At 44.3% G+C, this 16,705-nt stretch overlaps 1 protein-coding gene across 1 annotated transcript; it reads left to right on the top strand.

Moving 5' to 3' along the window:
- Positions 1-2,484: 2,484 nt before the first annotated feature.
- Positions 2,485-10,120, top strand: LOC142462949 (tektin-5-like). The gene is made up of 2 exons (XM_075565167.1): positions 2,485-2,741; positions 9,307-10,120. Exons 1-2 carry the CDS (start codon positions 2,626-2,628, stop codon positions 9,491-9,493), a joined length of 303 nt encoding a protein of 100 aa, XP_075421282.1. The 5' UTR covers positions 2,485-2,625; the 3' UTR covers positions 9,494-10,120.
- Positions 10,121-16,705: the final 6,585 nt, after the last annotated feature.

The following is a 16,705-nucleotide window of genomic DNA, read 5'->3' as shown; positions in this document are numbered from 1 at the left end:
TGTCTCCGCATCTCCCCTCCTGAAATCCCTCTCCTGGCTTCCGATTAAATCCCGCATCTCACACTCAATTCTCCTGCTCACTTTTAAAGCTTTACATGCTTCTGCCCCTCCTTACATCTCAGCCCTAATTTCTCGCTATGCACCATCCCGACTCTTGCGTTCTTCTCAAGGATGTCTTCTTTCTATCCCCTTTGTATCTAAAGCTCTCTCCCACCTTAAACCTTTCTCACTTTCTGCCCCACACCTCTGGAATGCCCTTCCCCTCAATACCCGACTAGCCCCCTCTCTATCCACCTTTAAGACTCACCTTAAGACACATCTGCTTAAAGAAGCATATGAGTAGCACTGGATAATCATGGACACATGATACATAAAGCTGGGCCCCCTGCAGACGCACTTACTAGAATTCCCTCCTACTGTCTCTGTACGTTCTCCCTACCTACCAATTAGATTGTAAGCTCCTCGGAGCAGGGACTCCTTCCTTAATTTTACTTTTACAGTATGTCTGAAGCACTTATTCCCATGATCTGTTATTTATATTATTTGTTATTTATATGATATGTGTTACTACTGAGAAGCACTATGTACATTTATGGCGCTATATAAATAAAGACATACAATACAATACAATACAAGATGGCAGAATTACTTAGTAAGCTAAGAAAAAAATAATGTAAAAGGGTGACAAAAGCCTGAATAGTGCAAGTTAGTACAGTATAAATTAGAATTGTATGTTCTTGCATTTTGATTATTCCCATTTAAATAGCTTACATAGCCAACACAATTACCTCCCATGTTACTAGAATGGATAACGTTTCTACTGACATGAGACATGCAGTTATACAATATTACACATGATTCACGAGTCTCGTGACCACATGCAATGTGCAGGTAGATGGGGTGGCATTACAGCCAGTAGGAACCTTTTTAAAAAGACACAAGTAAGAAGGGTACAGTGTGATCCTGACAATTTGTGTTACTAGTTACCTGTTGACAGCAGCCAAGGACCACGTGGTCCCCTTTGTCTACCTATGTCTACTCAGTTGGCCGATTACACTTCTTTTAGCCAATAAAATCAATTTTTGTTTACCCATTTGGACCCATAATTAATAGGTGGTCCTGTCTGGCACTGGTGTAAATTGGACCAGTATCTTCTGGTATTGGAAGGTGTCTTATGCAATAGCTGCATTTATGGGCCCTGATGTTTTTATTACAGCAATTAAGACTGGTTGGGTCAATCTACTCACAGTCAATGATATGACGATTGCAGGTACTGTATAGATGTCACAGGTATACAAACTGCTTGGATGATGTTGGTGGAATTGGATGATGTCAGCAGGGACGCAGCAGAAATCTCCACCACTACTGCATCATGGAGACCACCCATGCAATTAATATCCCCCTCTCACAAAGCTACTCACAATAGTCCTTTATGGCATTTTCTATGTTTATTAGAGATTAAGGTAAACAAAGTAACTGTGGACCGACCGTTCGGCCGCTTCGGCATATATATAGACTAAGCCCCTTAGCATTTCTTTATGGAGAACACCTTGGATTCTAATAAATAATTGTATTTATCTATACTCGTTATGAAAGTTATACATTTTACTTACTAAAACATGAGATGCACAGAACATTTAAGGAAGCATTTTGGAACGATTAGTACGAGAAAAAGATCATACGCAAAGAAGAGAAGAATTACATGTAAATTCCCATTAAAGTGCTATTAATTCCACAGCACCAAATAAGAAATAAAATAAACAAGATAGATCCTTACTCCAGCTTCAAATTAAAGATTCCCCTGCTTTACAGTTACTTCTTGAACCGTGGTATAAAATCTTCGTACGATATATAGAGATGTAACCTTCTCATAAGCCTCCACTTTTGAAACCGTTTTCTTTCATATTGCACTGTGCTTTTATGAGAGCCAGCTGCTTTCTGAGTCTCAAAACTCGAACCAATATTGTACTTTTATGAGCTTGTGAGTTTCTGATTGGCTGAAGTAAAAGTTCACAATATCTTTGTGGTTAACTTGCGTTCTGATTTGCTAAACTGTAGCATCTGCTCACGACAAGACTCCAGAAATGTACCAATACCACTGACTAATCAGATTTCATCCAAGGCTTTATAAGCCACGCTGTATAGCAATTGTGGCATGTGTCTGTTTGTAATCTAAAAAGTTTGGATTACGCAAGTTTCTTTACAGTTGAAAAACGAATTGGCTGATTAACTTGAAGCAACCATTTCTCTTTTGTACAGTAACAGATGGTTCCAAACTTGATTCTAGCAAACACATTTTTGTATTCTTTATAGCATCCAAGTAAGGTTCAACCGGAGTTAGCTCATTTCCTGTGGGGACATTATTGATCCTTTCCTCAAGGTTTTTGAAGGTAAATATTATCAACGCTAGCGTTCTTGAGTTGTGGATTTGCTGATCAGATTTGTTGGTATATCCATTTTACTATAAGGCTTCTTAATCTGGAATGTTTGCTCAATAAAAATTAACGTGATGATGGTAAGATGGTTGTTTCATTAGAAGGTCTTGGAATGATTTCAAGGTCATCACATGACTCATTTGTTGTTTAGACACGCCAAGAGATTTTCCAGACTGGAAATGCAGTCAAGATGTTGAAAAATGCAATAAAAGAAAAGGAAATTCCAAAGAAGGTAGCTCAGACCTGCTTGGAAGAAAGAACCAAACGACCCAATATTGAGCTGTGCCGTGATAACTCTCGGCTTAAGTAAGTGCATGGCACCATTCACATGTTAACATGTGTAGTACATAAACATGGGAGGCAACGATTAACTTCAGATTAATGACAATGTATCAGTTGGGTGTCAGAGTAGGAGTCACAGCTCTACCAAATCTTGGGTGCTGTCACATAGTTACATTTGGGTGGGTCCTACGTGAATTACAGTAAGTGGGGAAATATTTTTGCGATGAGCAAATACTGTTCATGGAGTTATTTAATGAGCACTTAACAGTAGCTGGGTCACGGATACAGAACTGTACTAAAATGTGTTTTACGACCACTGTACATTTGCATCTGCCTGCTCTATAATCATCATTGCAAGAACCCCAAGGTACAAGAATGCCGCCCCCCATTATAATAACCCCCATTGTTTATGCATACAGTATATGCTTAATTGCCGGGAATAACTTCCACAAGCACGTGCTTGAAATCTTCAAGATAGCTTTTTATCAATAACAATGGTTAAAATACAGTATGCCCCGCACAACCTACTGCACATCCTACTGCTCAGGGACAAAATAGCTTTCTCATTTATTGTCACTACAATGTGTAGATACCATGCAATTTGACAAGTGTATATTGTTGCACATAATCACTGAACTATGTAGAGATGTCATTCAACTTTAATCTTCAGTGCACTGTGGTATCTCATATGAACACTAGAAATATCAGGTTTTGATTACAGCCTTTGCTTTCACGCTACTGTACAGTATATTTCTAATTCTTGAATGCTTCAAATATCCAGCATGGTTTGTGTGGGTGGGACACCTTTGTTTGTCTGCAGCCAGAAGAACAGGGTGTTGAGCAATACTTTGGTGCAGATACTTAGGGGCCTATGCAGAGAGCAGCGCTAGAATAAATTGGAGAGTTTAAGAAAAAGTAGCTGTAATGGAGAGTTTTATTCTCCATATGCAGAAATGGGCGAAATCCGCTATTTTTAGCATTACTGCATGTGGAGAATTGTAAATGAGCAGATGCGCGCAGCTGAAAGGGAGAAAAAAAAAATCGCGCATTTTTTTCCCCTATAGCCGGCAAGCTCCTGCTTCTTGCCAACTTTAGTTGGCGGAGAAAATTGACGAAAATCGCGCCAAAAACAGCCGCTAGATGGCGAGCGCGCCTTTCTGAATTTGGATATTTTTCAGACTGGCGAGATGTAGTTTCTCGCCAGCCGCGCGGCGAGATTTTCAACTAGAAAAAAAAAATGGCGCTTTTTTCATACCTCGCCATTTTCGCCTGTTTTTAGCGCGATTTTCGCCGGAAGATGGCGAGATTGTTAATAGCGCTGCTCTCTGCATGAGGCCCTTAGAGCGATCAAAAATATAAGTAACAGCTTTGAATTTTTAAGTATCTGCATGGAGGAAGTCGAGCAGCTTCTCTGTTTCCAGCACGTATAAAATATCTCCTCTCTTTGTGGACTCCCTGTAAACGGCTAAGTCTGTAATTGTAATATGTGTACTTTAAGAATTTCACTTCTTTACCCTCGAGCAATTTTCCTTCAACTTGTTTTTTAAATGTCAAGAGTGCATTTTGTTTGTAAGACTGGTTCAGACTTTTGAGTGTTGAAACTATTGAGGTCTGTGGGGCATCTGGTATCATTTTATATTGTGGGAGGAAAATTAGGTTTATGACATTACAGCAGACGTGAGTTGGGAGAAACCCATTTTACGTTTCTAGAAAACATGTGAAGATGTATTTTGCTGTTAACAGTCCTATGATAAGTGTGTTGTATAATATAGTCAGAGTAAAAAAAAAAGCATTAGACATCATATTTGTGTTCAACAATACTTAACAGGTCTGGCCCCTTTTTACTGTACTTGGTATCCTCCAAAGTTTCTGGATTCTTGCCTCTGTGTGAGAATAATAGGGAAAGCAGCTGTGTCTATTGTGATTAAAGCAACATGTATCATATGTCATTTCCTCGTAATAAAAGAAGTACCAGATGGAGAAATAAAATGCATGTTGCTATATGATGCATCATGAATATTTTTGCATGTATATATATTTTTAAAACATCTCACCGCATATCTCCCTTCCCCTCCAACACTGTGAAATCTATAATCTCGTAGGTCTTGGGAGACAAAATCTCTGGCTGAGATTTCCCTTGCGAAATGCAATCTTGCAGTTTATAGAACGGCATGTGAATTCCCCCTTTGCAAGATTACTTGTTATGCATACGGTGCCTAACTGATTTGCACAGCCGGAACCAAATCACAACATAGTCTTCACTGTAGACTTGGCTTAACGAAGTCGCTTATCTGTAAATATTTATTTTGCTCAGCTGTTAAGGCAGTGGTAGGCAACATGATATACCTTGAAGGACGCACTTTACCCATATACAGATGTGTGCAGACTTACTGTTTTCGGGGCCGTGGACCAACATGCTGAAATCCCTGCCCTGTCCGCAGCCCCCGTAAACAGTGAATCTTGCGACCTGGGAGGATTAATGCTACAGGGGTCCATGCTTCTGAATGGGACCTTGCAGGTTTAATCCTCCACTTGATGGACCATCTGCAGGGAGAGAAAACCAATACTCACCTTTTGGTAGAGCTGTGTCCTCGCAGCGCTGAAGGAAAGATGCAGGGCTGTACAGTATTTCCTTCCCCCATAATGACGTAGATGCTCTTATATGGGGCTCTACATTATGAGGGAAGACTATATGACCATATTGATCATCTACATCATCATGGGGGCTGGAGTGTGTTATGTGCCCTGTCCTGTCCAGCCTCAATGATGATGTCGATGACAGAATATGGTCATATAGCTTCCCCCTCATGATGTAGAGCCCCATATAAGGGCATCTACGTCATCCACCGAGAAGGAAATACTGTACAGCCCCGCATGTTACCTTTATCGCTGCGAGGACAAGGCTCCAGGCAGCTGCAGACGTAGAGATGGATGCACAGCGGCATTGAAAGCAGTCAGTGTGGACACATCTGTACACTGTATTCAGGAAAAAAGGGACACCATTCTTTTTTATCATATCATATTTTTCGTTCAATCCCCATGACAATTTGCACAATTGTATTGTGGGTCTGTTATGTATATCAACGCTGTATAAGAAGCACAATGTCGACAATCAACTGATGTTAACTAAATTCATATTGTTGTATTTTGTCAACAATACCAGATGCCCTGAGGTAGGTTCATGATCATTAAATAAGAGTTTTTCCTTTGCAGCTCTTAAATACATTAAACTGTTGTACTCTAATCTGAAACACTAAGATTACTATAAAGTTTGCGTTCAAAATGCCCTCCTTCTGTTGATACGTCCGAAGACGATAACGCCACTGTCCGATTGCATAATCGGTAACACGTTGATCCAGCTGCTCCCATGCCTGAATGATACGTTGTCACAACCCATCAACATCTCGGATCTCCTCCCTGTAGAATCATTCTTGCATGATGCCCCAGATTTTATAGCTGACAGGATTCTAATTCGGGCTGTTCGGAGGCCAAAGGGCCGGTGGAATGAAATCTCGAGCACTTTATAACGTGCTTGGCTTCCTCGCTAAACAGCATTTTGTTATTATGCACTTGATGAGGTCATCATGCAGTCACCAATACCAAATAATATTTATTTGATTATCAAATCATTTTTAAATGTAATAATCTACTGTGACAGACATATCATTGCTCACATTTTCATAAAAACCGAGCGAGTGACAGGGGTCCCATTTTTTCTGAACACAGTTTATATATTGCGCACAGGTTGAAGAGATGACGTAGCCATGGGTAGGAGTTTTACCCGCCCCCTCCACTCAGCTTCTTAATGCCAGTGCACCGGTGACTAATGTCCCACTCCTCTCCTTACACTGGGAACTAGTCCTTATGACAGGAGAGTAGTGAGCCAGTACAGTATTTATCTGCGCATTGTTATTATGCAGCTTAGGGAGGGTGAAGAAGATACCCCCATCAGCAACATCTCCACTCCACTCTGCACTGGGGAGAGAGGGAGGATGGGCTGCTGGGGTTATACAGTGGTTGGGGTCAACCTGATGCCCACCAATGTGTTATGGTCTAGTGAGCAAAATGTGTGAGTTTTGTGGCTTGTGGTGGGTGACATACCCCTGATGAAGGTCCATTTGTAGGGCTGAAACGTCTGTAACATTACTTGTTGTTATTGTATTCATTAAAGTTTATTTTTAGTGTCAAGTTTGCCTGCTGATATTTATATTATAAACGTGAGATTCTGATGTAGCGTATAAAACCAATTATGCCGCAAATGAAAGTGCCTTTAAATAAGCGAGACTCTGACTAAGTGAGTCTTGACTGGATTGCTTTATTTAATACTAGCCATGTTTGAGAATACAAAGTATTACAAAAGACAAAGAGATGGAGTAAACAGACAGTTGGGGATATCATTTCCTTAACACAGTATTAATTTCAGCCAGCCCTATAAAGATAAGGTCTCCCAGGTACCTTGCACAAAGCCTGACGAAGGATTCAATTATCTGAAACGCGTTGTGTGTGCAGAGACCTGGACCAGATGTTGTGTGTCTGCTCGAGGACACCGTAGCGGGCGCCTGCACTGACGGTGAACAGTCCTGTAGACAGGACGCGGCGAACAGGAGCACACTGCACCGGAGAGCGGGAGGTTGACGCCGGCGTCCCTGAGCAGATTTTTACATGTGAGTGAAATGTTGTCTCACATTCTTTGCCAAATAAACGTATTTTTATTCATCTGTGGGGCGCTGACTTCCACTACATGCGCCCTGAGTGGCCCATCCATGATGTACAGAGGGAGAAGGAGCATGATTGACTAGCAAGAAGGAGGGAAAGAAAATAAAGATACCTATAGTACTACCCAGTACCACACAGGCCCGTGTGAGTACATATTGCATTATACTCTTATCACCCCTGTGCTCCTAACCATTGGTTTACTATTGTATGTGTTTTCAACTACTGGTCTGATATTGACTCTGACCCTTGTCTGCGCCCCTCTGTCTCTCTTTCTATCTTAATTTCAGCTGGGAAGAAAATCACAGCCAGTTGGACGACCGCTCGCAAAGTTCACATTCGGATAAATTTGATTCTGAATTTGGTCTTTACAATGTTTTGACAACTTACTGTAAATAATGGGTAAAATGACAATGTACAATAAATACTCAAATGAAATGCCATTGAAATTTGGAGATATTTAGTGAAAATAATATAAAAGAAGAAGATATGTCTTTATACTGTAGGAGTGCTTAAAGGGAGAATTTGGGCTGTAGGAGTGGCTCAGTGTGAAAAGTCACTGACTCTGGCACTGAGTGTGAAGCAGGGGAACCTGGGAGAAGGAGCAGCGCAGTGAGTACAGACACTTGCAGGCACTGAGTGTGAAGCAGGGGAACCTGGGAAAGGGAAAGCTCAGTGAGTACAGACACTGACTGGCACTGGGGAACCTGGTTCAATTCCCAGTGTCGGCTCCTTGTGACCTTGGGCAAGTCACTTTATCTCCCTGTGCCTCAGGCACCAAAAACATAGATTGTAAGCTCCACAGGGCAGGGACTGTGCCTGCAAAATGTCTCTGTAAAGCGCTATGTAAAACTAGCAGCCCTATACAAGAACAAGAAATATTATACATTTGAAACTAGGAACTAGGGCTAATACCTAAATGCAACATTTGAAATGGGTCAAACCATTCAATTACAGTGCCCCTGCACAGAGAAGATACATTACTAATTATTATTATTACAAGTATCAATTAAATTCATGTTTGGAATACTAACCGTTCCAAGCTGCAGTCTCAGTCTGCAGAGAATAGCGGAGCTGTCTCATTCCAGTGCACTAGCTGGTAGGCATTTTTTTAAACCCCATTTGACTTGCCTCTCATAACAAAGAGCAAAGAATGAGGGAGTTTTACTACTTTTTCATGGTGTCAATTCTAGCCAAGAAAAGAATGACAATGCTGCAGTTTCCATGAGGGAAAAATCTAAATTCTTAAAGCAACAATCCCCCCTACCTTGTATTTTTTTAAAGGTGTGATCCTGCACAGCTGAACCGCGCTATTTCCAGTTCAGGGGACTACCTGGTTCAAGAGATACTTACCGGTAAAATGGCTGGGCTTAAATTCCCCTCCAGGGGAAACAAAATGGCTGCCCAATCTCAGCCCAATAGGAAGTGGTAACATCAGTGGTTATGGCTTCCTATTGGACAGGATTAAATCCCCTTTAAAAAAACAGGAAGCAATACCAGCAACTTCACTGGTATGTATCTCGGGGAACCGGGCGTCTCCGGAGCAAAACATTTTGCTCTGTAGAAGCATCTGCTTCCAATCCTGTAACAAAAAGGGGGGTTAGATAGAGGAGATTGCTGTTTTAATATACTCGGATATGATGCCATAAGCAACGACCATTTGTAAAACAAGTTGTTGTTTTTTTTTTTTTTGCTTCATGGGGTATGTGCCACTGGTGCCCTAATATGTAACTGTAATTACATGTCCTTTTATACAGTCCCACCTTAACTAAAAGCATGTCAATGAATTACAGGGTTCAGGATTACCTTATTATTTTCCTAAGTGAAAATCCAGACGCTGATTAGAAACATGATCTCCCCTTTCTTTGTGTTGCAGACTTGTACATGAAGTTCACACCATTGGTGACTCCATTCAGACACTGAAGCTGCGGCTGAGTGAAGTCCATGCTCCACTACAATTGCTGGCCCTGAACAGATCCAGGCTGGAACATGAGATTGCTGTGAAAACCAACTCTCTGTACATTGACCGGAAAAATGTATGTGCATGCGCACACCACCGCTAATTGGCTACACCTAAATTGTCTACTTCCTAGCCTGCAGGTGACAAAATTGCAACAGACGTAGAAATTAAGTTTATACCACTTCCATTTCTAAATCCTAAAGGAAATAAGTGTCCCAAAACCATAAGCTACAGCATGTATTTCATCTTGTATCTTCTGCACACCTACTATTCTGACAATACCACTGACTGGTTTCAGAAACTAACCACACAAATTAACACCTACAGGGAAGACTTAAAGTCTCTCCAAAACCCTCCTCACCGATCCAATCACCTCCACTGTCAGACCAATCACCATGCCACCGACAAGACTAAATCCAGAGACCTTACCCCAACCCCTCCCACCAACCAAGCAAGCTCCAATGCACCTAACCCACAGCCCAACCATAATATTCCCACCACTAAGACATTAACAATTACTCTATGCCCATCATATGAAATGTTCCATATACAGTATAACCCCACCATTGTTTTACTAAATAACGTACAGCACCCTGGATAAGGGCACAATATAAATGTTGTTATGAAATAAATAAATACAATCAGATTATTTAAAAAATAAATAAAAGTCGTTTATTAGAGAAAGCACCGAGTATACTGCTGATTGCTAGGCTTCAACGACCAACAATAAAGAGAACAGAAATGACCCCAACAATACAGACGACAAAATACTATTAGTACCGATCCAATACACACTCAGCTCTTTCCTCCCAGGGTTAGGCAGATTACAGTGACACTACTGTAGTACTACAGCATCTTCCACTGTATGTGTGTGTATATATATATATAATATATATATATATATATATATATATATATATATATATATATATATACCTGTATATGGGAGTTTAAAGCGACAGCGCCTTGGGGTGCAATGCGCTCTAACTGATAACCTAATTAGATTGTGAAATAATACCTTGTACAGTAAAAAACAATAAATTATATCAAATGATGATTAGCTATCTATAAAACAATGTTTAAAGTCCTTGAGCTGATGCTTTAATTAGTAAAAAAATATTCCATAAAAACATATCAAAGAAAAAAAATTTCAAAACCGTATGCATACAATCCAATAGATGTGACCTGTTTAAGTCAAAAATAATAAGTATCTGGATACTGGCAGCCTTCTTCTTCGGCATAACAAACTTCCTCAGCGTACAGTAACCTAAGCAGAAAAAGAGAAGAAAAAGCGCTGATCCTAGTGTGATACCGTTTATAAAAAATTAATACACTTTGGACATAACAATTTGAAACTCACAAACGTCGGATATTCTATGCGTTGTACGAGCAAAACTCCTGCTCCAAACTGCGTCATTTAACCGCTGCTCCGCTCGCACCCCTCCGGGATGTCCTCCCTTCTCCTGTGGCAGAGTGATGGTGTGAAGAAAAAGGCATTGTGGGGCCTATGCAGAGAGCTGCGAGAAGCCCAATCTCGCCATTTTTTTGCCAAATATGCCTATAGCAATTTAGTAAATGGCGAGAAACTGGCGAGATGAGGAATATCCGCCAGTTTTTTTTTCTTGGGAAAAAAACTCGCTACGCGGGTGGCGAGAAGCAATATCTCACCAGTTTTAAAACCTGCCGTATGCAGGTAGCTCCGATCAGCATCTCGCCGCTGATCGCGCCAATAAAATGGAGAGTTTTTCTCCAAATCGCCCCGCCAACAAAAGTTGGCAAAAAGCTGGAGCTGAGCGGCGATAGGGGACATAAAAAAAAATCAGCCCTTTTCCTGGCTGGGATTGATGCCGGGGGGCTCCAGAGCTGATACCCATTAATCCCTGAGGAGCAATTGACGAGAGATGGCGCCGAGGGTCACTCCTTCCATCCGCAGGGACAGACCGGGACCAGCAGATGGCAGCTGCCTAACGCGTCACGCCAACCGATGGACCCGATTCCCTGGGGGAAGGGGGGCCTTAAAGGAGCAGAGATGCGGGACTGCCCAAACGAGGGTCCCCCCTCCCCCCCAGGAGAGCCCGACTTCCCGATCCTCAACAGCCGGGACAGAGCAGCCCCAGAACTGTAGGACTATAAGTAGCGGCGCAAACCCGGAATACTCTGTGTAGACGGCTGTTGCCCCCCGCTGCCAGCCCCTGAAGACAGGCCGTATAAGTTAAGCTACCCCCCCTCTCCCTCCCCATCCCCCTCCCTGTGTGCCCCCCGGCCAGGCTCAACGGTCCCCCCCATACCCTGCTCCGAGTACCCCCCCCCCAGATTGAAGATACCTACAAACTACAGATAAAGCGATGCATCTTCCCCAACGCTAAACCACCACGAGTACGTCCCCTCTCCCCCCCCCACCCCTCTCACCGGCATCCCCTTCTGCCGGTTCCTCCCTGGCGCAAAAAGTGATGATATCATCCTCTAAATGAGTCCCACCTCAACCGACGCTACTCCCTTCCCCCCTTCCCCTCCCCCCCCCAATGTCCCCTGTGCACCCGGACTTAAGAGGTAAACCAAGACAGCCACCATGGCCCTACATGCCCCTCAGGGGCTCTTTGCGCCGAACCTCAGTTTACAGTTAAGGGAATATCAATTGCTGCATCTGTTTAAGGTTATACACCAGCGATCCCTCTCCGCCATTCCCCCTCCCCCTCCCTCTTCCCCCCCTGGTTCCCCCCCAACTCTCTTCCCCCTCACCCCCCCTCTTCCCCCTCCCACTCACTTCCCCCCTCTCCCCCCCCTCTCCTCCCCTCTGCCCCCCCTCTCCCCCCTTCTCCCCCCCTCTCCCCCCCCCTCTCCCGCCCCCCTTCTCCCCCCATCCTCTCCTCCCCCCCTCTCCACCCCTCTCTCCCCCGAAAAGGCCTTTGATCGGATCAAATGACCTTCCTCGACCAAACCATGATTAAACTCGGCTTCTCAGGCCCTTTTTTCTAGGGTGTCCGAGCCCTATATCAGAACCCCACTGCATACTTAAAACTCCCGGGAGGACAATCCAACCCAATCCATATAAGAAATGGAACCAGACAGGGCTGCCCCCTCTCCCCTCTGCTTTTCGCGATCTCTATTGAACCACTAGCATCTCAAATTAGAGCCGACCCAAACATCAAAGGCATAACAATCGCCGATAAAAACTATAAAATATCCCTTTTCGCGGATGACGTAATTCTGACCCTAGCTGACCCACACATCTCCCTCCCTAATCTACAGAAACTATTGGACCAATTCAGTCAGGTCTCAGACTATAAGATAAACATGGATAAATCCGAAGCGCTGAACATATCTCTCCCTGATCCCATTTGGAAGCTTCTGCAATTAAATTACAATTATAAGTGGAACTCCTCCCACATAAAATATTTGGGAATAAAAATTTCTAGCTCATACAACTTGTTGTACAAGGCAAACTACCCCCCTCTATTTGACCAAATCAAGAGAGACCTAGACACTTGGAACATATACCAGATCTCCTGGTTTGGCAGAATTGTCTCCGCTAAAATGAATATCCTCCCCCGTCTACTGTATTATTTCCAGACACTCCCAGTCCCAGTCCCCCTGGCCGAATTAAGAAATATACAATCACATATCCTACGTTTCATATGGAAACAACGTAAACCTAGAGTCCCGAGGTTGGTACTCGTGTCCGCAAAGACGAGGAGGACTGGGGGTCCCTGACATGGTTAGATACTACCATGCAGCCCAGCTTAGGCAGGCAGTGGTTTGGAACAACTCCCCGAGCTCTGCTTGCTGGCTAGAAATAGAGACTCACCACGCATCCCCCATCCCCCTTCCAGTACTATTATGGTCCCAAGAGTACAAGGAAAAACGACCTCAGAGGCTTGAGCTTGGAGCGATGAAATGCACGTGGTCCACATGGTTCAAGAACAGAGGGAAATATGGGCTAACTTCATCACCCTCCCAACTCACCCCCATACTTGGGAACCCAGAATTCCCTCCTGGGTGCTCCCGAACCCAGTTTGGTCAATTTCAGGACCTAGACATTAGCATGGTTGCGGATCTGCTGGAGAATAACGAAGCTCTGTCCTTCCAAGAGCTCAAAACTAAATTTACAGCCCCCAATCTCCCCATATTCAAATTCCTACAGATAAGGCATTTCCTTGGAGCTCTATCCCCAACCTCGAAATTCCCCCCGCTGACCAGATTTGAGTCTCTCTGTCGAATAAGAATAAGTCCAAAAAGGACTAATTTCAGGAATCTACAGAATAATCGAGAACTCCCTCCCCCTACCCACACATGCAAAAATGGTGTGCAGACCTTAACACGCCATTAGACCTGGAGGACTGGGAGGACGTCTGGGAAGCAGCTTCCAAAACCTCAATATGCACAGTCACAAAAGAAAACATTTACAAAATACTATTTCAGTGGTACCTGACCACGAGTAGACTGAGCCAGATTTTCCCCGGCACGGCTGACCTGTGCTGGAGAGGATGTGGCCAAAAGGGTGACATGGCCCACATTTGGTGAGCATGTCCGGAGATCCAGAGGTTCTGGGCTACAATCCAGAGACTTCTGGACGATACCCTGGGCCTGGAGATCCCCTTGGACCCCCTGACATACGTGCTGGGTAAACCAATAGAGGACCTCCCAGCCCCCGCGGCCAGGCTGACCTCCGCTATACTCACGGCGGCGAGATGCTCAGTTGCGGCGGCCTGGAAACAAGTAAAGGCACCCTCGAGAAGGACAGTAGTGAATAGGATAAACATGGTTAGGAACATGGAAAAACTCACGGCCATGCTGAAACAAAAAATGCCCCAATTTTACAACACATGGGAACCCTGGCCCAACTCAGAAGACCTACCCCTGCCATAGGTTCTAACTATTAACTAATCAACCAGAGCTTGGAAATGATCGGAGAGATACCCTACCCCTCCCCCTCTCCTCCCCCCCCTCCCCCTCTTCCCCCCCTTTTGTCGTCCCCACCTAACGTCCCACCCTATGTCTCTAACCAGAGACCATATGACGAAAATGTGACATCATAGGCCTTTAAAAGCCTATGTCGTCTCATTTTGAAGCCAGCCGCCGAGGAGGAAGAACCTCCTACAGAAGAAGAAGGCCAAGGCGTGGCCGAAGATGGGAAGAAGACCCCGGAAGAAGATAGAAGAAAGAAGAATACAGATGAAGATGGATTACAAATAGAAGACCCGTGGATTGATTTGGATTTTTAGTTTAATGTTTATTTTTTTATGGTTTTTTTATTTTATGGGTTCCTGTGCCTGGTGGTTTTGATCGTGAGTAAGCTGTTTAACGGGAGTCGGTGGGGTCAAGTAATGGTAAGTGAACTAAAGAAATGTATTTAATTGAACCTGTTAATTTTTTTAAATTCTTTTCTTTACATGTTTATTTAATTTTCTGTGGTATATCATTTCTTGCCACTGTATGTATGTATGTATGTCTAGAGAGATATATACATACAGGGTAAGGGTATTATAGGAAATTTGTCCCACAGTACAGCGCCGTGGCCAAACCCCTGACTGATCTGACTAAGAAGCAACTGCCTGTGCTTATTACCTGGACTCCTGCCTGTGAAACTGCTTTCCAGGCCCTGAAAATTGTGCTTGCTGGAGCCCCCATATTGGCTGCCCCAGACTATACCAAGCATTTTCTCATTCAGACTGATGCCTCAGACTTTGGTATTGGAGCTGTACGGAGCCAGGTGGGGGACGACGGCAGAAAGCACCCTGTGGTGTATCTCAGTCGCACACTGCTCCCCAGGGAGGTGGCATATGCCACCATTGAAAAGGAGTGCTTGGCCATTGTGTGGGCACTCAAAAAACTCCAGCCCTATGTATATGGAAGGGCTTTCACGGTCATCACAGACCACACCCCTCTGAGTTGGCTGCAGAGGGTGTCAGGGGAAAATGCCAAGTTGCTGAGATGGAGCTTAGCTTTACAAGAATTTGAATTTACCATCCAGCACACAAAGGGCAGTGAAAACAGTAATGCTGATGGACTTTCACGCCAGGACTATCCCTCTGAGACTGAATTCATTAATGGTGCCAGCAGTGCCCCACTCCCCGTTAGGGCCAGTTGGCGACAGGTCACACATTAAGAAGGGAAGGTGTAGAGGGAGAAAGGGGGTGGCCCGGTATTAAAGGGGTTGCACCCCATTTGGCCATCCCCCGACCTCACCAGGGAGACAAGGGGTTAAATGGGCTGCTGTCCAGAAATGTGATTTAACCCTTGTTATAACATGTAAATGTATATTCCCCTGTCCCCATGCTTTATTGTGATATCTGGTTATATCTGTGTCTGCTTCACACATACGCTGGGATCCATCCGGGAGTGCAAGGGTTAATAGTTATTCAGTGATTATAGCCCTTTGTGTAATTTTCCCGCCTTTTCAGGCACCATTTTGCAGAGTCCCATAGGCCGCCATTAGAGCTCCATGCATTTCAATGGCGGATCTTGCTGTTTTGGACCTGTTTCCCTCGAAGACCAGCAGATGGCGTCCGAGAGGAGGAGCGGCGGTTTCCCATTGTATGTCAATGGGCTCATTGACTTCAATGGAGATTCCTCGACGGCGCTTTCCAGGAACGAGTTGGCTGCCGTCCAAACCGCAAAACCGCAAAGCGGATACTTTTCTAAAAAAGAGCTTTGATCACTGTTAGTCAAGTTCAATGTTAAGTGGCGTGGGAATCTACAGTTCTAGGGCACCCAGAAATAAAATTATTTTTGCCCCTAGTCCCTAGACCTCCCCCCACTGGACCACCACCGGGTCCCCGTATCATGGACCCCCGAGAAGGGTCGTGCCGAGAGAGCGGGTCGCGCCATAGGTTCCAATGGCGGCGGCAGAAACAGCTCAGGATTTCGACTGTGTGAAAAGTTGAAAACCATGAATCCATACCTCTGGTTCCGGAGGGTCCTGAGGGCCAGGGTTTGGGGTATCTGTAGGCACTGCTCCGGCATGGCTGCAGAACCATCCTTGACCCTCTTGGACCAACCCAACGGAGTATGGACCCCCTTGAAAGTTCGGGGAATTCTCCCATAGACTCCAATGGCGGCCAATTTCCATTGACCAGCTATGGTGGAGAAACCCCATAGACTTCAACGGCGGCGATGCCCCATTGAAAGTCTGTGGCGGCGGATTCCCATAGCCGCCAACGGCGGCGGTTTGCCATTGAAAGTCTATGGCGGCGGAGCCTGTTGTTTTCAATGGGGATTTAGTGAAAAAACGTGAGATCTATGAAGCGGAGGTCTCTCCAGTGTTGACTTCAGCTCCCTGTCTCCTGAGGCCTGCTATCCTTCCACAGCAGAGCCT

This window comes from Ascaphus truei, chromosome 11 (genome assembly GCF_040206685.1).
Source record: "Ascaphus truei isolate aAscTru1 chromosome 11, aAscTru1.hap1, whole genome shotgun sequence".
NCBI lineage: Eukaryota > Metazoa > Chordata > Amphibia > Anura > Ascaphidae > Ascaphus > Ascaphus truei.
Note: the sequence above shows the minus strand (reverse complement) of the source record. Positions and strands in the feature narration are given on the sequence as shown.

Coding starts and splice junctions, on each gene's coding strand:
- LOC142462949 (XM_075565167.1), top strand. CDS start 2,626: ATGTTGAAAAATGCAATAAAAGAAAAGGAAATTCCAAAGAAGGTAGCT. Junction 2,742..9,306: donor CGTGATAACTCTCGGCTTAA/GTAAGTGCATGG, acceptor TTTGTGTTGCAG/ACTTGTACATGAAGTTCACA.